The 23,427-nt window shown below is 40.7% G+C and overlaps 1 protein-coding gene and 1 long non-coding RNA gene across 7 annotated transcripts in view; both read right to left on the bottom strand.

Annotated features, from left to right (window-relative positions):
- Positions 1–23,427, bottom strand: part of LOC116720590 (uncharacterized) — a 957,300-nt gene that overhangs the window by 249,527 nt on the left and 684,346 nt on the right. The window lies entirely within an intron of this gene.
- The window catches only part of tns2a (tensin 2a), a 72,674-nt gene that overhangs the window by 7,727 nt on the left and 41,520 nt on the right, over positions 1–23,427 (bottom strand). For 4 of the 6 annotated variants that reach the window (XM_032563477.1, XM_032563494.1, XM_032563501.1 and 1 more), the window contains exons 4-19: positions 17,738–17,776; positions 17,273–17,314; positions 16,454–16,503; positions 15,586–15,769; positions 15,275–15,325; positions 15,051–15,173; positions 12,249–12,313; positions 10,363–10,446; positions 9,054–9,166; positions 8,051–8,111; positions 7,839–7,914; positions 5,730–5,859; positions 3,567–3,632; positions 3,341–3,457; positions 545–2,119; positions 111–276 (exon numbers count right to left, since the gene is read on the bottom strand). In XM_032563477.1, the coding sequence (XP_032419368.1) occupies positions 111–276; positions 545–2,119; positions 3,341–3,457; positions 3,567–3,632; positions 5,730–5,859; positions 7,839–7,914; positions 8,051–8,111; positions 9,054–9,166; positions 10,363–10,446; positions 12,249–12,313; positions 15,051–15,173; positions 15,275–15,325; positions 15,586–15,769; positions 16,454–16,503; positions 17,273–17,314; positions 17,738–17,776 (2,942 nt within the window). The remainder of the gene's footprint in view (positions 1–110; positions 277–544; positions 2,120–3,340; positions 3,458–3,566; positions 3,633–5,729; positions 5,860–7,838; positions 7,915–8,050; positions 8,112–9,053; positions 9,167–10,362; positions 10,447–12,248; positions 12,314–15,050; positions 15,174–15,274; positions 15,326–15,585; positions 15,770–16,453; positions 16,504–17,272; positions 17,315–17,737; positions 17,777–23,427) is intronic. The other 2 variants (XM_032563485.1, XM_032563509.1) reach the window with 1 other exon arrangement.

The raw sequence follows: 23,427 nt of genomic DNA, 5'->3' as shown, positions 1-23,427 counted from the left end.
AAACTTGCCGGGGTTTCTCTGGACTGACTGGGCTAATCTGACAAAAGAAAATGAAAAACTAGTGTTTCAAATGATTTCATCTTCAAATTCAAAGAGCTGATATGGAGTACCTCTCCTGTGTGCGTAGTGGACTACTGGTGTGGACTGGTGTCGATGGTCCGGACATATCCGATGGTGTGGAGCAGGCCACATGAGCATCTCTGTGGACCCTCCTGAAAGACCCGTGGGTAATGTGATCCCTCCAACCCACGCTCTCACCGGAGCTACGAAGGCCATCTGAGACAAGATGGGAAGAGTAGAACATGTTAAATTGTTATCTCAATAAACAGTATCAACACAGTTACTGTGTGGCCAGAGGACACTTTTGAAGATAGTCTGTGAAACTCCACAGTCAACAAGAAGCAGTTTGAGTAATGCAAAAGAATTCTGGCATTTCAAGTAAACCTTTCAATGCATGCTGTTGTTGATTAGGGATGACTTATTCCCTCAGCATTCCTGTTAAGTAGTAACATACGACTGAGAGTGTGTGTTTACTGTGACTCACCAGTGTGTGAATCAGAGCTGTATGATTGTTGTGAATCCGCATGGTGGTGGTGGTGGTGGTTAGGGATATGGTCTGCTGGCCCATTGCTGTGGCTGCAAGTCCCCACCATGGAGGAAGGAGGTGGCAGAGGAGATGTGGACTCTGACTGGTAGCCTGAGGCATAGCCTCTACTTTCAGATGGCGAGGGCTGATACGGTGAGCAGGGGCACACCTGACGTGGTGTTTGGTACCCGCTGCTGCTGCTGCTGTACTTCAGATCCAGGTGGGAATGAGCGTGGGACCTTGACGCCTCTGGATAAGCCGGGTGACCTGACGGTAAAGGGTCAAAGCTGAAGGCTGGCAGATCGTGTCCCTGTGGGCCGTAGGAGGCTACAGTGGCCCGTCTGTGCCAGTATTCTGCTTCTCTGTCCCTTTCCCACTGCAGTTCCGCCTCCCTGTCCCGCTCCCAGTGGAGTGACAGCTCTCTGCCTCGTCTGAGCCCAGGATCCCTCTCCCAGTGAAGTTCTGCCCCTCTGGTTAATTCCGTCTCCCTCGTCCTCCTGAGTCCTGCCTCTCGTTGTTGAAGCTCTGCCTCTCTGTCCCAATGAAAGCTGTCACCGCGCTCTAGCCTCAGGGTGTGATAGGCAGCTGAATCTTCTCTCCTAATGCTGCAGTCCCTACAAGGACAGCTAGAGGGCGGTAGGTTATCCATCAGCATTATGTCATGGTAAGTTGGACTGGTGGAGGGTTTCGGGTGGTGTGAGTGGGTGTGGTGGTGACTGAGAGGTGGGGGAGGATGATGGAAGGGAACATCTTCACGACAGTAAAGTCGACCAGCAGCAGGTACGGGAAGGTGGTGTGACGGATTATGAGAATGAGGGGTGAGGTCTGGTGATGGGTACGGACAAATATGTCGAGATGAGGGCGCCTCCGAACAGGAGCGGTGTAAGTAGTGGGGTGGGCCACTCTGACGGTCCCACACTAGATCCGGTGGAGGAAGAGACTGATGGGTATGTGGGCTGTAATGTTGACACATATCCATGTGTGATGGAGGACCAGCTGGGTTTGGACTGGTGGAAGGGGTTGCCCCGTGGTGCCCGTTAGTGCCGGGAGCTCTATCAAGACAGTAGCCATTTGGCATGAGGAGGGTGCGGTCACACCCTGGTTCAGCGCAGCGCTGAGACCGGTAACCATCCCTGCAAGAACATGACCGATTGAGCCTCAATGTCCCGGTTCTCTCCGGGGGCCAGGGATCGCCATCATCTAAAATGGCTGTCTCTCGCTCTCCATCCTTGTTTCCCTCAATCCCACCGAGGAGACGTTCCAGCTCCTCCCTTTCCTGTCTGGTCGGTGGTGGTGGGCGAACAAGTTCCTCTGGGTGGTCAGGATGGACTGATGATTGGTTCAAGTGGAGGGAGTGGGCTGAAAGGCCCGAGTCGGAACCTTGAGGGATCAGATGATCAGGTCTGTCTTCTGCAGGGCCTCCCGCTGGGCTGCTGCCATTGGTTGAGGTCAGAGAACCGGAGCTGGGACCTCGACGTTTCTTTATCTGAGCGTAAAGACTTCCATCTAAAGGACCTCGGGTATGTGCAATGTCTGAAACAAAATAAAAGAGACAGCTCAGTTAAATATTGTGGTAATGTCCTTCTATCCACCCACAGTTTTTTGGTAATCAGAGGTTAACAAAATCCTGAAGGGAAACCAAGAAATCCTTCTCAGCTCTCCTGCTCATTCAGGTTGGAACCCAAAGCATTTCACAACCAGAGGGTGTAGGAGCAGTGGCTCTACAATGATCTCCCCCCTGAATGACAGAGAGCTTCAACCTATCCCTAAGCCATGAGGTTGGTAACCCTATTTCCACCACTTGTATCTAGGAATTTGTTTGTTGTATTTAGAATCAATTATGTTTGGTCAGGAGACATGTCGCATGACCATATGTGAGGGTGAGAATATAAATCAACAATTAAATCAGAAGCTTAACTTTTTAGCTCATCTCTGTTTTTGTACCATGGTAGACCACAGCAAAAAAAAAAAAAAAACTCCAATGAGGTCCCAGTACGTCTATCCACCATCAAACAAGACATCAAGACATTTAACAATTGCCTCAACCTAGCCTGGTAAAAACCAGCCTCTTGTTCTACGCTTTGCTTTGTGCACAGGAACTGGATCCTCAGCTACTGAGAATCAATGATCTGGTGTGAGGTATGAACTCTGAAGTTTTAAACATTTGGATCTGATTTTACCAAACTGCTAGTGTTTGGCCTTGACTTTTGTAATGCTTAATGAAGCTTACCGGAAATGGTGTGCGCTGTAAGTAACTTTGTGGGGATTAGTGCCATGACATCTTTGCCAACAAGAAACAAACGTGGCCAACATGGATAGAATGACTTCGTTCATTTCCTCTGCTGTCATTGCCAAACTACAACCCTATAAAGGTGGACTACAATTCTTAAGCACTGCAAAAAAAATTGTGCAATTTCTCACAACTCCTCCTCCCGCTCACTGTTTGGCCTAGTTGTTGGACGGATTGGCCCAACAAGCTCAGTGGAGGAAATCCCATACAGAGGACTGAAGAGAGATGAGAATTGAGTGGAATGGTTCTCTGACTCTTGGATGTAAAATGATTCAGCACACATTGAAGATCAAGGCATGAAGATCTCAACACAACCACATTATCTGTAAACAGTATTACTTAAAGTTGTGTGATGAACTAAACTCTTATCAGCCCTGTTGTACTTTAGATATTTTATGACTGTGTGCCTCTGATTGTCTAGGGTGGGTGAAATTTGAGAAATGGGGCATTAAGACACCAGTTACCCTCCAGGCTGTCCTGATATCGCTGGTTAAAGTTCTCATAGGAGTCCCAACGAACCACCGGATCTGAAGTGTTGTAGTCGACGATGACAGCTGGGTCGTTTTTGTGGTACTCGCGGCCTGTGGAAAAGCACACATTGGGTTTCCAATTCTTTCTTTCTTTGAATGAGTGAATAACATAAATGTCCAGAAATAGACTTGAGCAAAATCTGAAGTTGGGCATACTGACCTTTGACCCTCTCAGGTCCTGAGGAGAAGACAAACTCTACAGTGGCATCGGATGGAAATCGTTCATCTGGGGATAAGATGAAATGCTCAAATGCTCATTTAAAAGAAAAACGTCATAGAAACTAGATCCTTGGCTATAGAAAAGCCAATCAGTTTCTGGAAATAAATGATTTTATTATATATATTTAGATATATAAAAGGGAAATGGTTATTTAGCATACTGGAAAACCCTCGAAAGCTCCAACACTTATTCCTCAGATGTACTGTATATAGAGGCGCGTGACCGATAATCACACACTTTAATGCTTCATCTCATCTAAGGAATAAAAACCACACTGTTCCTACAAACATGCAGTCTGTTATTTCAGAGAAAGTGAAACTGAGGAAGAGCTGAAGTAAGAAACACATTCATTACAGACTTAAGTAATGCATGTCCACCAACCGTGTATCATCACATCTAATTCTCACTGTACTCTACACCAGGGAACTGTTATTACTTCCAAGATGGGGATTAAACCACTACTATTTAAGGATTTATTTGACCACAGTATCATGAGGCCAAACCACTGCAGATATATTCCCACAATGCCAGTTTCAAAGGCTGCTATTATGTCAGTCAGTGTAGAGATGACGATATACCGTAACAGAGCCCAAATAAATGAGGTATTTGGGGGACAATACCATTTTCCTTGCAACATTTTATAAGATATAAAGGGACTGCACTTCAATAACACAAATAAAGAACATTTCTTCATAGTAATACGGTTTTATAGCTGCTGCTAAAAAGCATTCTCTGTGAAAATGAAATGTAAACTTTATTTAATTCATATTGGAAACAGCAATATCATAGTTCTGCAGTAGGGAAATTCAGGGGCAACAACAGCAAAGTGACAGGCTTTGCTTTGCTGACATGTGCAAAGGCTGACCAGGGGGAGGCCATGGCCCCACCCTGCATAATGCTCAGAGAATCATGTTCAGTTCATACAAAAGCATACACAACAGGGTTTCAATCAAGACCTAAATGAACAATCTAATAAATAAATACATAGAAATACATATGTTAGTGGTGGGACTCGATTACATTTTTTAATCATGTTAATCGCAGGATCTGTAATTAATCAAATTCTGATCAAAAACTATACATCGAAAAAATAAGCTACATTTTCAATTCAAATCCCCCTTTTGTTGCTAAATCATTGCATAAATAGATATATGAGCTCAAAACCAGACATTTATTGTCTTTTATCTGCTATTCAGGTTATTCAACAATCAAAGTGGTTCAAATTGTTACTCTACCCATTCAGCTTTTCAGTGTTTCAGGAACCCCTGATCATTCATGACACTTTAGAAAAGAAGGCGTTCATAACTGTAGGGGACCGTGGACGCTGACATTAGCGTTAGGGACATCTATGCTGCAACATGTTTAGCATTGACATGCTATTTTAGGCTTCAATAGCTTTGCTGATGGGGTAATTCCTTTTAGCTCAACTTGAAAACAATAGTCTTTTCCAGTATCCCATCAGATTGTTTTGTTTCTAAACAAAACTGAACCCCCAGTGGGCTGAGAGGAGCAGCTTCATCGTCCATTGCTGCTGTTTGCGGATGTGGCTTGTGCATCAGATTTATGCACAAGCGACAGATTTATGCCTTTCTATTGTGCATACCAGAAACACAATAGAAAGGTTCAGGGTCGGGACTTCTGCACGTTAATAAAATGTAATTAACTGTTGTAAATGTTTAGCATGTTCAAATCTATGTAAGGAAATCATATGATAGAGTATGGGCCAAATTATAATTTAAGATACTGTTCAGATATCAAAAATAGCTTACTCCATATGTATGTGTATGTATCAGGCATGTTCTGTTTTTTTTTTTTTTAAAGTCTGCCTTTAATTATGAATAATTCTAGTAACAAAGCAAAAGAAAATGGTAAAAAAAAAAAGTAGCCAAATCCCAAGAAGAAACCTTGGGGAAAAAAAACAAAACAACTGGTCAGCTATTCATTAAGATGACTTTGCAAGAAAACCTCTCCTCCAATCGCGAACGGATTAGAAAAAGTACACAATAAAACACAACTCATAAACCCAAATCCTCACTCTTCATGTCTGTGACCTTTGGTTCCTTAACTCCTGCCAGCTGCATCTACCCAACTGGATAAACTCACCGGTGAAAGCTTCATCCAGTTCCCCCTTTCCAAACCAGAGCTGGGATCCATGGATGGTGCAGGTGTGGAACTGCAGCCTGAACACCGTGTCTCTGTCGGCACTGTGGGCCCGCCTGTGGTAGCATTTCACCTGAAGGGGGCAGCAGAAGGTGAGGGAAGCAATGGAGTTTTGGAGCAGATGTGGGATAATTGCAGGCCTGTGGAGTTAATGGGAGGCCTTATATTCCCTGAAGAGTGACACCTACACTTTTGAAATGTCAGACTGCACACACAGACAAATTAGGATCTCTGGTTAACAAGCTGCTCTTTTTCCCTATCTGAACTAGAGGGCCTTGCAAAAGTATCCACAACCCATGAACTTTTCCACATATTCTAATTTTGTAGCATGCTTTTCCAAAATTCTTCCAAATGAAATCTGAATTGCAATGTGTGTTTGTATTTTGTTGTCTTTATTCTGGTTCTAACTAAAAATCCTTTGTGACCATTTTCCCTCACATGTAGCAAAATCAGTAAATGTCAGTAAATGTTGTCTCTCACTGAGTTTTCTGGTCAAATGAGACTAAAACTGAACATTTTTGCTGATTGGAAACCTAACTGGTGGTTTTTGCCCAGGGTGGCTAAAAAACAGATGGGAGATGTTGCACAAGAGCGCCAGATAAAAAAAAAAATTTACCCATCAGCTGAGTTTTGAAAGACATTTTTATTCCTCTCATGTGTGTGCAGTTAATGGGGAGCTGGAACCCCTTGCTTGTGGGTTGGGAAAAAAAGACAATTTTACATGTTTTGAGAAGATCTTCATTACATTTTGACCTGCTCCAGAATTCATATGATTTCCTGCATTTTGATTGGTTAGGAGGCAGCAGAAGGAGACGGTTACCCAGAGTGCCACTGCCTAACAATGCACACCACTATGAACACATCATCGCCATGGTGAAATGTTGACAGCATCGTACTTTTCCTCTACAACACAGGGTGTCAAACAGCATTTGGCCTCGAGGCCTTGAGTTTATGTGGCCCTCAACATCCCAAAGGACAAAATAGAACTACAAGATAAGAGTTGTGCACTTAAATGTTATATTATTAGTCAAATCAGATTTTTTTTGGATAGTGCCAAATTACATCAATGTGAAATTATGTTAAATATCAGCATAAGGTGTGAGCAATATTATTGAAACAGTTTAATAGGTAGTTTTATTAATACAGTCTGCCACAACCGGCTCTTTAAGGAAATTCATGATCTCGATGTAGACTGCACTGAACATGAGTTTGACACCCTTGCTCTATGCGGACAGTGAAGCTGCTCAGTGTTGAGGAAAGAATCACGGCGCATCCAGGAGGAAAACCTCATAAAAACTGCAAAATAAACCCTCATAAAATGTTCACAGTTCAGCAGAACAACCTAAACATGGCGACCAGAACTAAAATTAGTTTAAATCAAAGCATTATTATTGTGTTAAAACGGTCCAGACAAAGCTCAGACCTGAATCCACTGAGACTCTTTGTCAAAACATAAAAACTGAGAGAAACTCTCCATCCAATCAGACGGAGCTTAAGCTATTTAGCAAAGAATAGGCAAAACTTTAAATGTGCAAGTCTGGCAGGAAATATAACCAAAAAAAATCAAGACAAAAAAAATCCCAAAATACTCAAGTTGGTCCAAAATATTCCAAATGCAACCAACATGCAAGTAAAATGAAAAGAGTAGTTCAAACCCTAAATCGTGTTGGGGTGTTAATAATTTGAGTCTGGTAAAATTCTCTGAGGTTCGTGGCTGTGACAGGAGAAAATGCAAAACAGTTTAAGAGGTGTGAATAGGTTAATCCAGAGGTCAAAGTTTTGTTTCATGTAAAGAATATTTCTTATGATATTTTTTGTTTTTTCTATGTCAGGTGTTGCAGACAAACTGTGTGATTTATCCCACATTTTTTCATCAATATTAAGGAGTTTGTGACGTAAAACAAGCTCATATATCTTGCAAAAGTTACTTGTAAATTCGTTTTGTCTTATTTCAAGTGTAAGATATATGCGTTAGAAACTAGACCAAAGATACAAGATCTCGTTTATGCAGTGCAGACCTTTAGTGTGGGATTTCCTTCACATTTGACTCACCATGATGTCACCTTTGAGCAACAAGGCCGGTTCGATGGACACACACAGTCGCCTCCCACCAGTGCCTTGAAGGTCACTGTGAACAACAATGGCTTCAGAAACAAGACGGCGTACGCAATGCTACTTTTACTGCTTAACTTTGGAACAAACTGGTCAAATGTCAATGCTTATCTGGTCTATCAGTTGGCCTTTCAAAAGGAAGGCAGACTCACTATATGCCTGAAGTGTAGACCAACTGCATGGACTGATAGATCTTCAAGAAGGGGTGGTAACCTAGGAAAAGGAGAGATAATTTTAGACTTTGTGAGCATTGTCAGCGTCAGGACGGAGGAATGTGCTGACTTCCATCCACTCCTTCTGGACCTGATCATCAGATTAAAGACAAACAGACGGACATGTGTGTGGGTAGAGAGCGAATTCAGCCGTCTATGGCGTCTACATTGAAAACACTGCTGCAATTCCACTGGGAAAGCCTGTCAGGGGATGACGCCAAGACAAACATCACATCCTCTTATAGGATGTGTCTTTATATGAAGGGACAGCAGATCAGTGACAGGAGGTACTTCTTGGTTCCGTTAAGAATTTTCTTACAACTGAACCTGGAAGCATAGTTTCATAGAAAAACATCAGGATCTTCAGGACATCAGTCATCAAAACAAAGTCTCTCCCTCTCTCCCTGTTTGTCCTGAATCACAGGCTCAAATTATGATGTAGCATTTTATTTTGGCAGCGAAAAAACATACACTACATTTCCCGCTTTTATTTTGAGGCTTTTTGCTGATGTTCCGTCTGATACAGGATTTTCCCAAATGTACTATAAGCCTGGCGGGCCACCAGGCCAAGTGTCATTTGTTTATTTTAAAAAAGGGTTTTTTGTACACCAGTAGTGTGAGCAGAAATAAGGATTAAGCTGGATTTGTAGTTTACGCATCGAACTGGGAGCCAAAGGATGCCCAATTGCATCATCCCTGCACCTGCCGCTTGGCCTCACGTTATATTATGATGCCTGCTTGTGCACCTCTAAATTTTTGTAACTTTAAACATTTTCTAATACAAAGAGACGATAGCCCAGTAGTGGACTGCCCTAGACCCCCCCAGCACTAAGAGTAGCAGGTTTTCTGGGGGAAACCCAGTTCATGATATTTGAACAGGGTTTCAAGAAACAAAAATAATCTATTTTTAATAGTTTGGCTCCATACTAATGAAGAAATGTACCTCCTTCACCCTGGAAGTTGGGAAGCGACGGGATAAGAACTTGGTGGAGGAAGAGAGGGCTGCTGTTCATCTTTATCGCCCCAGAGAGAAGGCCTCCAAAGTAATAGATATACCTGGAAAAAAGAAGTGGACATAAGAATCAGGAAGAAGAAGGAAGAAGTAGGAAAAACACATACTGTTGTTGCCAGGTAGTTACCAGTATTTAAATGTTTGGTAGAGGAGAAAAAAATTCCTGGGCTTAGTTTAAATGTTTTCTCAGTTTTTGGGCTACAGACATGGGGAAACGGCTGCTTTTATCAAAAACCTGCTTTCAATGTATTTAGGAGGAAAAGTAGGAGGAGCCATGATCGGCTACTTTGGTCTATGTGAAAATCTCTTTAAAAGCAAGAGGTTTGGAGTGTGCAAGTGTGTGTGTTAAAACCATGCCAAGGTAGAAAGACATCAGCAATGATTTTAGGGAATCCATCATTGATGCTGGTCAAACTGGGAAGAGTTAAAAAGCTATTTGTAAGCCATTTGAAGTCTATTCTACAGTAGGAAAGATTATTCATTGGTGGTATCACCCCAAGATTGTGAATATATGGACTTGTTTTGCAATCACAGGGAGTTTGTGGTCATTGAACTCATCTATATACCAAAGTGTTCTTAAGTCATGGTGTCTGACAGCTGAAGCTTGTCTGAAATCTGGTCATGTAAGTAATGTTGGGCCGTAAATTCTGCTCAACACAAGAAAGGAGAATATTTTAGCCTTCTCTAGTTAGAAAGATTTTAGCATGGATTTACAGATTTTTTAGCTGTCAGTGGTCAGCTAATGCACTAATTGCAGAGCAAAATTTTTCATTAGCATTTCAGCTAACCCTCCTCACGTTCACATTTTACTGGTTCAGCAATAACTCCCCCAAAATATTGTGTTTGTTAGCAGAACTAATGTTTATAATTAGTGCTTTAGGGTTTGCACAGCTAACATTTTAGTTAGCTGTGCCCAGTTAGTATTTATAACCTAAGGAGGATAAGAGAAACAAACAGATAACATAGTGATGACATTATTGTCAAATGACACAACCAACTTTAAGTTGAAGAAACAAAATGAACCCCATCAATTAATATGAATAAAAAACCTCTCTGATATTTTTCAAGCTAAAGATACCGCAGTCCAACAAAAAACTGAAGGCCAGAAGTGGTTTCCTTTTCCTTTTTCCGCCAATCGGATGCATTCATTAATTTGACGTATGATGTTGGACACCATCATCCACCCTCCCCACTGCATCCTCCCTACTTATTTCCTCTCAGATCATCCTGCGGCCACTACCTGTTTTGGGACGGCTGGAGGGAAGAGGACACCTTATCTTCACAGAACTTCCTCATGGCCAGAGTACTGAGAGCCTGGTCCGCTCTGCACACAGATGTACACGCACACACAGAGACACACAAACACACACAAACACGCAAGTGCTTTGAGTTGACGGTTTCCATCATGGAGCTCCAAAAAGTACATGGAACGGATACAGCTGGCATAGAGCACAGGATAAACTGGTTGCCACTGTTCCTAAAAGTAATCCAACAAACTTAATTTATTAAAGGGGACCTATTATTCTTCCTTAAACAGGTTAGGATAGGTCTGTGGGGCTATGCAAAACATGTTCATTCTATTTTTTTGCACAAAATCATTCTTAGATAATGAGGTTTCATTCTGGTTTCTGCTTTTTTTAGCTCCTTTCAGAATAAGTTGTTTGAGGTCCTCTTGTCACTTTAAGTCCAAATAAGCAGCTGCTGGCCACGCCCCCTCCCCCAATTTGATGTTTTTACAATCGCACGTGAAAATGTCTGCAAGCAGAGGCATAATTATACAATCAGACATCTTTGACAAGCAGAAGTAGAGCCTCCTGCACAACCAACAAGAATGCAGAATACATGGATAGTAAGTCAACAACATTGGTGATACTAGCTGAACAAACACCCTGGAGCTCAGCTTTGGTTGCTAGGTAATAGGCTCAGCTTCGCTGGGGTTGCTAGGTGAAGGACCTGCTGATTTGTGGCGTTACATTCAAAAGGTTTTTGAAATGGCACATGTAACAGACACCAAAAAAACATTAACTTATTGCCAAAAATCAGTGAGGGCGATTTTCTTTTGATGCACTTCAGGCTATTTTCAGAATCAGCAGAGACCCAAATAGAAGCACAAAAAACATTCAAAATTTGTTTTCTTTATGATAACTCCCCTTTAACAAAATAACAAAAAAAGTCAACAGGAAACCCCCCCAAAAGATTAATATTTGTAATAAGTCTTTTAAATGTATTGTGTACATTCCCCCATTAAAATGCTAAGATTATGATGAATGATTTCAAAACGTTTTATATGAATAATATGACATTTATCTACAGTAATCTGGTTGCATTAATTTGAACATTTTAATGCTTTGATGAAAAATATTTATGATTCCTTTTGATTCTTCTGTCTTCTGGGGCTTCATGTATAAAAGAGTGCGTAGTTTTTACACAAATAATTGGCATACAGACAAATTTTGAAAAGTGCAGCGCACAAAATAAATTCAAATGTATAAAACTGTGTGTACGCGCATACCTGCTCACCTTTCCTCTAGAAATTCTACTTTTGCCGCACATTTTCACGGCAGGTAAAAAGTTTGCTTACATTTACGCAAACTTTTATGTAATGTTCAGTTTTATACATGCCGGCTTGTGCCGCCTATTTTTTGTGCATACGCACATATTATACATTATCGATTATGTTGGACCTGATTTATGGCTATAAAATTCTCTAACTGGATTTTCTGACTGAGATGTTCTCACAGTCTGATAGATTTGGACAACTCTGCAAGGTAGAATGATCCGATATTACCAAATCATGATGTGGAATGCCGACAGATTCATTTTAAAGAAGACTGAATGCTGAAACTGAATCAGTGTGCTTCAGCAATACATCAGTTTAAGGGTGTGCATACTTATACAACTGGAGTATCAAACTTTTTTCAATGTATTTATTTTCCTCTTAACATGTTTATTGCTTTAGTTGTATCTCATATCATATGTCATTGTCCCAGGGTACACTGTACACTGTAACTAGATATACACAGTTCAATCCTATTTATTTTGACATTCTGTAGACTTAAAGCATAGATATTTTAAGTAACCAGAAATTCAGCAGTGATGTTGCGCCTCCTCTCCGCTCACACTCACCCTGCAGAGATCTTGCTGTAGTGCATGTAGGCTGCAATAATCACGCCCGTTTTACCTTTGTTGCCCTGTTGGGGGAGAAAAGAGAGAGAAATACGTAAGAAAATCATCATGAACTGATCTGACCGAGGGCGGTTTAGCTTCCTCGTGACTGAAGCGGCTTATAGGACCTGAAAATTCGAGGTGCGACCTTGATTCTTAGAGTCGAGGATGCAGAGAAAAAGGAGAGCAGACCAGATACACTACAACATGGAGAAATGTGCAAAGGCTGCTGAGCTGGAATTAAAAAGCTCCCTGCGGTGTCTTTTTCACGGCAGGGAGCTCCACACTTCCTGACACATTCCAAAAACATTCCAGCTACCAAATTCCAATTGGGACCCCCTCCAGATACCAGTGTAAGGGCCTCTTTAACACAATGGGCACAAATTAAAGCTCATTTTGCTATGTGCCTTGGTGGAGAACTTATTTCTTTTTTTATTTGTTTTATTGACAGCAACTCAGTTTTCTTCGTCCCTGCAGTGATCTGCAGCTGATAGATAATTTCCTGCAGCTGGAATGTTCTGGAAAGTCGGCAAGGCTCAGGAGTTGTCTGGTTTTTACCATTTCAATTCTTCGGACCAAAATCAACAAGTAATAAAAATAAATAAATAACAAAACTTGCAGGAGCCCAGTTGTCAGCACAAGAATGAACTGGTTCTTTTGAGGACAAGGATTTATTTCTTTATTTTTTTTAGAGGAAAAACGGCTACGATAAGTTCAATGTCCAGTTAGTTTAATCCAAATTGACTTCATATGTAACATTTTTACACCAGGATTAGCAACCAGAGATTAAGCCGTATTAAAGCTTTGTGAGAACAAAAGTAAAGGCACACAGTCATATCACAGGTCTGAAATCAGGAACGTTTTTCAAGGGTTTGATCAAGAACTTAACTGTTATCTAGGTAATTTTTCAGAATACATAATCTGAAAAACTTCCAAAAATCTTTCCAACTTTGTAATATACACAATCACTTATCCCAGGGCCAGAATTATAAGAATGTGGGCCCCTGGGCTGGGGCTGGTTTGGTGCCCTATCTACGACAGCAAAAATCTTCTAATAATGCAAGTTACAATACATCAGTAGGTCATCCTTCACATGAATTGATGCCTGGTAGGTTTACTACATCTCCTGACCAGTAGATCCATGTTGTTCCCAAAAAATTACTCTAATGTCGTCATTTTCAAATAACTGAGGATTGGTTGTATATACAAATTGGGGCTCTGGACAATTACCCCAATACGCCCTTTCTAAAGCCTGACCCAGACTCATCCCAAGCTTTCTGTATTCATTTTAAAAAACGACCATATATCTTCATCTGCAAAGTTTGCATATGTACAGCTGCAAAGCAATTATTTTGTTCCAATCTGACATTAAATCAGATCCTGTCGTTGGGTCGTGCTGATTGAGCTTGGCAGGTGTACCGTTCAGATGTTAATCAGCTGCGACTCATCAGTTTGCATCTTTAATCTTTCATGAAAGATTTGGATTTTGACTCAAAGACGTAATGTTCCTGCGATCTCCAGCTGGTTGAACAATTGTCCAACCAGCTGATTAGTCTCATCGCTCTATATAAGAACAAAGCGCCAAACAAAGCAACAGCTACTATCCACAAACATATTTCTATCTCTAACTTTCAGCCTCTTATTCACAGATTGTTTCTGTGGAATGTAACTCCAAATTATTTGGGAAAAATTTGCCAATTCAAGAATTTTTCTTTAAAGCATATAGAAAAATATTCTTTTGGATATTTGTTTTTAAATATCCAAAAGAAAATCAGCTTCAGAACCTGAAACACAGTTGCTTCAATGCTACTTGACAGGCTACTGGTAGCCTGGGAAAACTGCAGATATTAGCTTCTGCGGTAGATTTATGACATCTTTCTTGATAATAACGTCACAGAACCTCACTTCAATAAGTCCAAACGAACCTTTTAAAGCTGGGATATGTAACTTTTATTGAAAAGGTTTTTTGTTAAAACTGCCACTTTGTCATGGCAGTATGGTGACATACAGATAATCTGTGAAAAATTGAACTCCAGTGCCTTCTCTCAGTGCTAACTACAGAAATACACAACTTGGCCAGAAATAGCTAATTAAAGCCAGAGGGGGTTCTTAACGCTCTCAATCAAGCTCATGTATGGGTTGCTCACAGTTACTTAGCATGACCACAGATGATGCTGGATAAACGGGTTTTCTGGAACGCTAAGTTGTTTCTTTGACATTAGCACACTGAGCAGCGAATAGACAAGCAGGATCGACAGCACTAAGACCCTCCTCCTGGTTCTGACTGGTTGTTCTTTAATCAGCAACAGTGCTTTAGTAGTGCTGGGAGAAGGTGGAGGAGCTTGATTTTCTTTCACAGATTATCTGCCTCACATTATGCTGTCAGAAGTTGGTGACAGTCTTAACAAATGGGTAAAAAATATTTTTTGAAAAAGTTACCTACCCCAGATTTAAGAGTTAAAGGAAATGAAAGGAAAATGACCCTGAGCTTAAACTACCTGCGTACACAGACGTAGAAATGTTCACATTTTTATTGCAGTGTTTTCTCTGTTCAGTTCAAGCCGCTCCCTATGTGTTGTTGTCTATACAAATGCATCGTTCCGGTGACCTTCAGTCGGCCTTTCAACATGCAGTTGATTTATTAGTTCCTGTGAAAGCAAATCAGTATGAAGCCAGCTCTCTAAATCAGCCTTCTGGATCTGTGTTAAGAGCCTGGGAAACATTGGCATGTCTGTCTGAGAGAAGCCCTCCCTGAACTCTGACCTTGCAGTGTAGGACCACCACGTGCTGGGGGTCAGAGGTCAGCCAGTTCTCCATGGCCTTACATATGGCACAGATCTTATCCAGCGGCGGGGCATGGAGGTCGGGCCAGCCAAAGTCGTGGACCTGTAGCATGGTGGAAACATGAGGAACGACAAAGTGCAAATTGAGACGATTAAGCGGATGATTGTTGGACTATTGGAGAAGTACTCGAAGAGGACATCTACCTTTGGGTTTAGTCGGGTGATGTCATGGCGTCTTTCAGAGAGGTTCAGGAGCTGGAACAGAAGAGAGTGTGTAACAGAGGACCATCCTGGATCACCTGGAGCCTGCTGAGGGCCTGCTGAGGGCCTGCTGAGGGCCTGCTGAGGGCCTGCCTCATATGGGCTGCTATGTGTGGTCCTTATCTATATATTTTTTTATCTGCTGTAGCTGCAGCGTACTTGCCAAGCTCTATTGTACTGCATAAACTTGAGCATTTGTTCAGACCCCACATTTGCTAGATGAAGGGTCTGAACAACTCGCCAGTGTTCCTCACCAGAAACTTGTCCTGATGTTTGGATTTGAGCATGGCGGCCACTTCCTTCAGATTGAGCCGGTATCTTTGCTCTTCCAGCTTTGGAGGGAAGAAGACAGAAATGATCCTCTCGGTGATGTACGTCAGGTCGAAGTCATAGTGGCGTTCCATCACGCGCTCCATCACACGGTCCATACTGAAGCTCCTGGTGAAAAAGACGAAAAACAGGAGACCCAAATGTGGAGGTATGATTATTTCAAGGTTCTTTGTTTGCATTAATTCTCTTTGCATGAGCTGACTTGGTCAAATAAGCTTGTACAAGATCCTCTATTCGCATGGCGGTCAGACATGAATTTTAATAATTCACATATAGGAGCTTCATATGCTGTCAAAATGTACACAAGTCATCAAAGTTTTGATGTCCTCAAACTTCAGCTTAAAATAAAAGTAAAAAGTATATATTTCCAGTGACTTTAAATGGTCCCCAGGAAGAGTGGAGATGTAATTGTGGATACAGTGAAAAAGTATTTTCACTTCCCAAAATCACGACTGACTGAAAAACACCCACACATTTGTCAAAAATGACCTTGACGTTTGCATGGTGTACTTCTCAATACATTTAGCATGAATTATGGGAAACTGGATTCTATTTCTAACATAAATCAGATCAAACTGCTGCATCACTTTGTGACATTAAACTGTCATCTGAGAACACACAGAAGGAGGTTTGAAACAGGAACAAATGGAAAGAGGACAGTTTGGGCAGCCAGGGACCAATGAAGGCAAATGTGAGAGACCCTTGACTTTACCTATTAGGTATAATATGTAGACATGGTTGTAACATATTGTATATTAGTACATTGAACAAAATCAATGAGACTGATTTTACCTCGGTAGGGTGTTCCTCTGTTTGGTGTAGGTTAGAGACTTGGTTGATCCCTGTGAAGAAAACAAACACATTTCCTTTCCATCAGTGGTTCCCAACATCAATGATTGCAGTGCTACTTTAGGCTTTTTGGATATAATGGTTACAAAGTTTTAATGAAAGCTTAGGCCTAAGCACAAATGCCACAAAGGGGAAAAAACTTTTCAGTCAGACTACAATTCAGGTTGTTAGTAGAGTAGTAATAGTAATGGAAGTTGTTTAAACGGGATCCAATGAGACTGTATGTAGCTGAATATTTTACTCTTCTTTTGCAGTTGCTATCTGCTGCTTCTTAACATGGAATTCGCAAAGCAAGAAGCACTAATTACACGCTGGAAGAAACATGGCTACCAGGTTCAGCAGATTTTAGCAATTTGTTACCCCCTATGTTAAAATCGATAATCTGTGGCAAAGTGTGCATTCATGACGTTTAAAATATGTTGCCTTTAAGCTATTTCGTAACAAATTCAGTGGATTCTTATGGTTGCTGTTCACTTCAATGACCCATTTGTGTAAAATTTAAACTTTCTGGCTGACATCTTGGGATGTTGCATAAATATTTCCACTTGCTGTTCTCTTTTCATGACGCCATCAAAACACTCACACAACTAATTAAGTTGCTGTCAATTTAATACTTCGGTCTCTCCCTAATCCAGTTGTGAATATTTAGTTCACATCTAGATTATTTAGTTCACATCTGGATTAGGGCCACTGACAAAGGAGGACAGTGAGAATAGTGAAAGTGACGAAGAGGTGACAGAGTAAATGTGAAAACGTGCTCACCATGTGTTGGTTGTGTCGAGAGGGTGCTGTTCCTCTACGCTGCTGGGACGTACGGAAGAGGAGGCGATTGGATAAAATGAAAAAAATGGGAGTAAGAGTTAGGAAACAGGATAAAGGGAGGCAATAGAGGGGAGGAAAGGGGTTAGAGGAAGAGGCAAAACAGAGGAAGGAAAGCAGAGTTAATTAAACAAATAGACTCCCTAATGGATAAACACAACTACTTCCTACAGCAACATCAACTGCTTCCCCCACCTCCCAAGCTGGAAATTTTACTGCTCTCCAGAAATGAACCGAGCTCCAACCGAGCTGAGGGCTCGGCTTCCCAGAAGGAATTCGCCTCTAAACAAAACCATGCAGTGGTTTTGGAGAGCCACACTTCCCAACTGTGGATAGACGGAGTGGGAAAACCTCTCCTGTCCATATAATGCTCTTGAGGAAAAGAAAGTTTGTGCAAAGGGGACTCACCAGATCATTGGAGGGAGGTGGGATGCATGCAGACGTCACCTGGAACACACAAAAAACAGACGCATGAAAAAATAACCCAACAGAAAAGAAAACATCTTTGCCACATCTGGTTGAAAGATTAGGAATAATTTAAGACAAGTGTTTCCCTTCAAAATAAACAAAAAATATTTTTAAAAATGGTGTGAAATTTTCATTAATGTGGCTAGGTTTTTATTGTTGAGGTTAAATAAGGGCTCCATATTTAGAGTAGCTTCAGTCACGCTAAATTACTACATTTGAAACATTTTGGAAGAATGTCACAAAATTCCAAAGGATGAGACAAATTGTGTGTGTTTTATTTCCTTTCTCTAAATTGAAGTGAATGGTAGCAACATTTCAAAACAAAAGCTGTTTTACAACAAGCTAACCTATGCTAATGAGCTAGCTTGTGGTAACGGGCAATCTTAATTCTTTACAACTTGTCACCTTTATATTCTGGTTTATTAGATTATTTCAGAAAATAAAGTGTTAAATAAATAGACATTTCCTCACTTAGCTTATTTCTGACATATCAGAAACTCTGACGCACACACGCCAGTCTGGTGGGTGATGCTAATGCAGCTAAGGTTTGTTTGCTAGCTGTGAAGAAGACTTACAGCATTAATTTAGTGCTGCAGCATGTCAAGCCTCCTGTGTCCCGATGATATAATTTCCAATTCTATAATTATAAAATTTAATTTTGAGCATAGATTGAAATCGGGATTATTTTACACAATAAATGTCAAAATTTTGAAAATCGTCCAATATAATGCAACTAATAAAATAACTGAGTGAATTTGCAAAGTAAAACATGGCAAAAATAATTCTAATCTAGTTCAGAATTTTTGTATCGCAATAAGATTACTTAGTGATCATTTGAAGCAGAAACACAAATATATAGAGCATTCAATAAATTGGAATATTGTTGAAAAGTTAACAGTAGCTCCATCACCAAGTGAATCACATGACAGATTAGACAAAGACTCATGATGATTTTCTGCTAACAGCTAATGAAAACATGACTTAAGATTAGAACATTACATCAGACCAATAAAAAAAAATTATTAAAAGTAGAATTATGTGCTTAAGAAAATGCATGTTTAATACCTGCTTAAAGGTTATTTTCAAAAGGTATTTTTAATCCAACAAATTAAATTCATCAGGACGAATATTCTAATTTATTGAATATGACTGTAATTAACTGGACAGTTCTCAAGAGTTTAGATACAGAGTTAAAAATTATATTTACAGATCACTACAGTAACAACTTTTTACAAATCAAACATTTTAAATTAAATCAGACATTTTGAATGTACTACTCTGTAGTAACTAAGCGCTATTGAGATTGTTTTTCAAGTGCTTGATAAATAAAGCAGTAGTAATAAAGAACAAGTGGTTTCTTAAAAACTTCATTGAAAATATTTAGCATAATCACTTTTAATCACTCACCCAGTTTTACAGCACAGGTTTATTTGACTGTCAAATAATTAAGACACTTAAAGTGTCACCATCTACATTTCTCAACCACTTTGAAAACTAAAAGAATGCTGAGCACAACTGAAAAAGAGCACTTACTGTAAGTGTCAAATACAAGTATTAATTATGTTGAAGAGCTTGTTTGTTACATGTGAAGTATGAGTAAAAAACATGGAGCCAGATATAGGGAAACACAGCTGGAGAGGAGACCCACAAGCAGAGCGACGTGTTTGATTCCCATGTTCCCTAAGGCCTGACAGGTCAGTGAACCATAATCAAAGGAAGCCAGAGCTGGACAGCTAGCTCTAATAGAAAGTGGCTGACACCCACAACCACACTTATGTAACTCATGCACACTCAGTCTCACTTGTGCATGCGCACGCAAACACACGTGTGTGCAAGCTTTGGCCAAAGAGCCCGTTTTGGACTGTTTATTTGGATACAGGAAAAGGGCAAGGGTTTGTCTAGATTTCATTGTGCACAGAGGGGAAGTTCCTGCGGCCCTGATCCTGGGGGTGTGTCGCCACGCAGGCAATCTGAGTTAGCCTCTCTATTCTCCTTTCTTTCAGCCTGGGGCTCGGTTGCTCACTGCCGCTCCTACGAAATATCAGACATCAACAGGAAAACTGAGGAACTGATAAAGAGCTAAATTCAGAGACGTGTCTTGTTTGATGAAAGCTGTAGCAAGAATGTTTGGGCTATCAAATGATTAATTTGACTACTGTTTCTGTATGAATGACCATGAGAATAGATGCTCCTTTTCAGCAACCACTTAGGGCTGAAGTTAAAATCTGTCAGTCGTTTGTCCTCAGGACCAAGTCTGGGTCCTGATACAAATTGGCACCTACAGTATCTGTACCCATCTGTTGAAGACAGCAATATTTCTGTCAAGGCAGACAACCAATATTTTGGTTTATATATGTATATTACCCTTTTGACATCTTGAAAAATTCAACCACACCTCTGACTTCACTGCTGCTTCTCTGCTTCAGTTAAACTCCCTACTATCACAAGCCTCTCACCACTTGCACTAAATTGCTCCAAACAGCATCTTTTAATGTATAATCTGAATGTATTCTGCATGCTTTGAATGCTTTCAAACTTTAAAATGCACTTTAAGGTTTATGAAACCTTTAGTGCCACCTAATTAATTTTCACAAAAAAATCATAAATATCATCTCGTCTCATTATAACCCATAGATATTTGGTCTGCAGGTGTAGTTATATGCCTCCTTCACATTTTAGCTATTTTCATAACGATTATTCTGTCTTCAGAAAACAAATTTGACTGTAAGATAGTCCAGCATGTCACTTTTCATTGAACGTCTGACATAGAGAAGTTTCTTTTCAGAGTCTATATTGTGTCAGAGCTCCAATAATTGAGACTCATGTAACTGATCAGACTAGTTTTGCTGAGCTTGTGAACATATTGGTCTCATTTTCTCTTTATTACCACCTTTCCCTTATTTTTCTCCTCCATTACTTCCTCTTCATCCTTCTCTCTCAGTGCCCAGTCAAGGGGCCTTGTAAGGGTGGCTACAGAGAGCCAGAAAAAACACCCCCCTGCCCCCCACCGCAGCAGATTCCATCCCCACCGGCCAACACTTACGCACAAACTTCCTGTTCACTGAACCTCCACCCACCCTCCTCTCTTTAGCTCTGCTCTTTTATCCTCACCTCTGTCTCCATCCATAAATATCATTCCTCTTTTCCTGTTTCTGATCCTGATCACAACATTTTCCATTTCTGTCCACTTCCCAGCTGGCATGTGTATTCTTTAAGGTTTCTGGGTGTTTTGCTTTATCTTCTTTTTTTTCAGGTTTCACCAATGCTTTCTTCCCCAAATACCCAAGAATTCTGCACATTTTTCTTGTCGAAGAAAAATTGCACTTACAGACTTTAAGTGCAATTTTGGCAAATATTTCTATAATGGTTGGGATTAAAATATGGAACTTGCTAGAATTGCAGTTCTTAGGGTGGCAGGATGTTGGAGTAGCTCAATTTAATTTCCATTTGGCATAAATTAAGTATTTTTGAACTGAATTGTAAATCAGAGAATGGATGGATAGAAAGTTAAAAGGATGATAGCAAGATACATAGATGGATGGATGAACTTTTCCAGGCTAGAGATCCCTGAATACCTCTTTTAATGTCCTTCTTCATATCCTCTATTTTGTTTTTTGGGTCAATAAGTGGAAAATTCTCCTATCTTAGACTTTCTTCCTCTGCTTTTCATCTCCCGATTCCAATATTTCCTTCCTCTTTCCTCACTTCATTTTCTCTTGTAATCTGCTTCAAACAAAATGCTTCCCGTTTGTCAACTCTTGAAAATTTGGATCCGCCTTCTTCCAACATTCTCTGTAGGTTTTCATTAACAGACTAGAGTCAAGACCAACTCCAACTTGCTCTGGATTTACTTTATCAGATACTTCAATCCAATTTCAAGTAATGTGATCCAAAGTACATTCATTCATTTAATTCAATCTTTGCACACTCGACTATTCACCCTACCTTCCTCAAATCACCTCAGGTTAGTCCAGGGGGATAAATCTCTGGAGACCTTGACCCTCTCCTCTCCTTTCTTCCCCTCCCCTGTCCTCCTCTGTCGTCTCCTCTCTGTCCAGCTCCATCCTTACTCCCCTCCTTCTCCCATTGCCAGCCCTCTGTCATTTTACTCTCTCATCATTTTGTTTTGCTGCAGTGGCCCTAACTCTTCTGGCTTCCCAACATGCTCTTTGATCCATCAAAGCTGAAAGAAGCATAGCAAATGGATAATGCACAGCTCACTCTCCCCTTAAAGCAGGGCTTAGGAGCTGTGGGCTCTGAAAGGGATAACTACAGCGTGAGGTAGCAGCCTTGGTATGTTGTTGCTGTGAGAAATGTTGGGGAAACGTTTGTGAGACCCCGTTAGAGTTCGTCCATGAGGGAATACCTACAAAATGTGGGGTACATGTACACTAGAAAGACACAGAACATTTAAACAAAGCCCAAAATTTTAATAGCAAGCACAATTTTCTATCTTAGATTCTGCAAATGCTCGCATTCTAGTTCAAGATCAGCTGAATGCCTGACATTCTCTCAAACAGCTTGATGAAGTTGTCAGCTGGAGCTTTTCCCAGCGATCCCAGAGGAGTTTCAGGCTGAGAAATTGTTGGTGGTTTTTCCTTCAATTTGTGGTTTAGCCTCATCTGGGGCCCAGTCTCATCTAAACCGTTGATCTTCAGATTTGGCTCCTGGATGAACTCTGGGAAGAAGTAGGTTTTGTAACATTGTACCTTCTTACTGTAATGTTTTTGGTTCTAAAAGAACTTGTAGTCAATCTTTTGAAGATGTCGTGAGTCATAGTCCCCCTTGGCAGAAGGAACTGAGAATAACTCTGTCCACAGAACTCTTGACAGACCTTAAGGATCTTTTCTAGGTTCTGCCTTTGTGTCGGCAGCTGAAGACACGTTTCCATTAGACCACCCCTAACCAGTACGGTCTCGATCCGCCTTGGCCAGATTCATTTTCCATTAGCAAATCCGGCACGGCTCAGCCTGGCTGTTCTCAGATTTTCATACCAACTTCAGGGGTAGTACCAGCAGGACCAGCTGTACCGATCAGGGCACAGCATGGAAACCATTTGATTCACAGCTGATTTACATCACTGAAAACTGCAAACAGCATATAAGGTTTAGCTGTGGACCGCGGACATGCTGTCTGCTATCAGAGAGCTCTTCATGAAGGAGGAGTTTAATTGTGACTTTAATGAGGAGCAGCAGGAACACATGTGGTAATTTTTGCAGTAGAATGATCGTGAATGAGCTAGCAGCTTCGTTCTCTGAAATAGAGAGAGAAACTCTCTACTTCTTTATTACGGATAGTAATAAAGAAGAGAGAAATGGTGCAGCTGTAGTTAGCTTTCTGACAAAGTTGCTGTTTTGCGTCAACTGTGTGAGACACCGGAACTACATAATATTAACTTGGGATGTGAATTTTTTTCCCCATTGTTTTTATTGAAAAATAAAAATAAAATGTATGCGTGCCTATTGGTTTACATATTTTGACTGCATTACCTAAATCCAAAAGGCTGGACATTTGAAAAAAATAAAGTGCCAGAATGTAATTATATAGCAAAATTATCAGCTTATCTGAGTCTTTATCATTATGTTTTGGGCCAGCAATGAATTTCTAAGAGATAAAATGACATTTCTGGG

The sequence above is a fragment of the Xiphophorus hellerii genome, chromosome 1 (genome assembly GCF_003331165.1).
Source record: "Xiphophorus hellerii strain 12219 chromosome 1, Xiphophorus_hellerii-4.1, whole genome shotgun sequence".
Lineage (NCBI taxonomy): Eukaryota > Metazoa > Chordata > Actinopteri > Cyprinodontiformes > Poeciliidae > Xiphophorus > Xiphophorus hellerii.
This window is presented reverse-complemented; position numbering and strand designations above follow the sequence as displayed.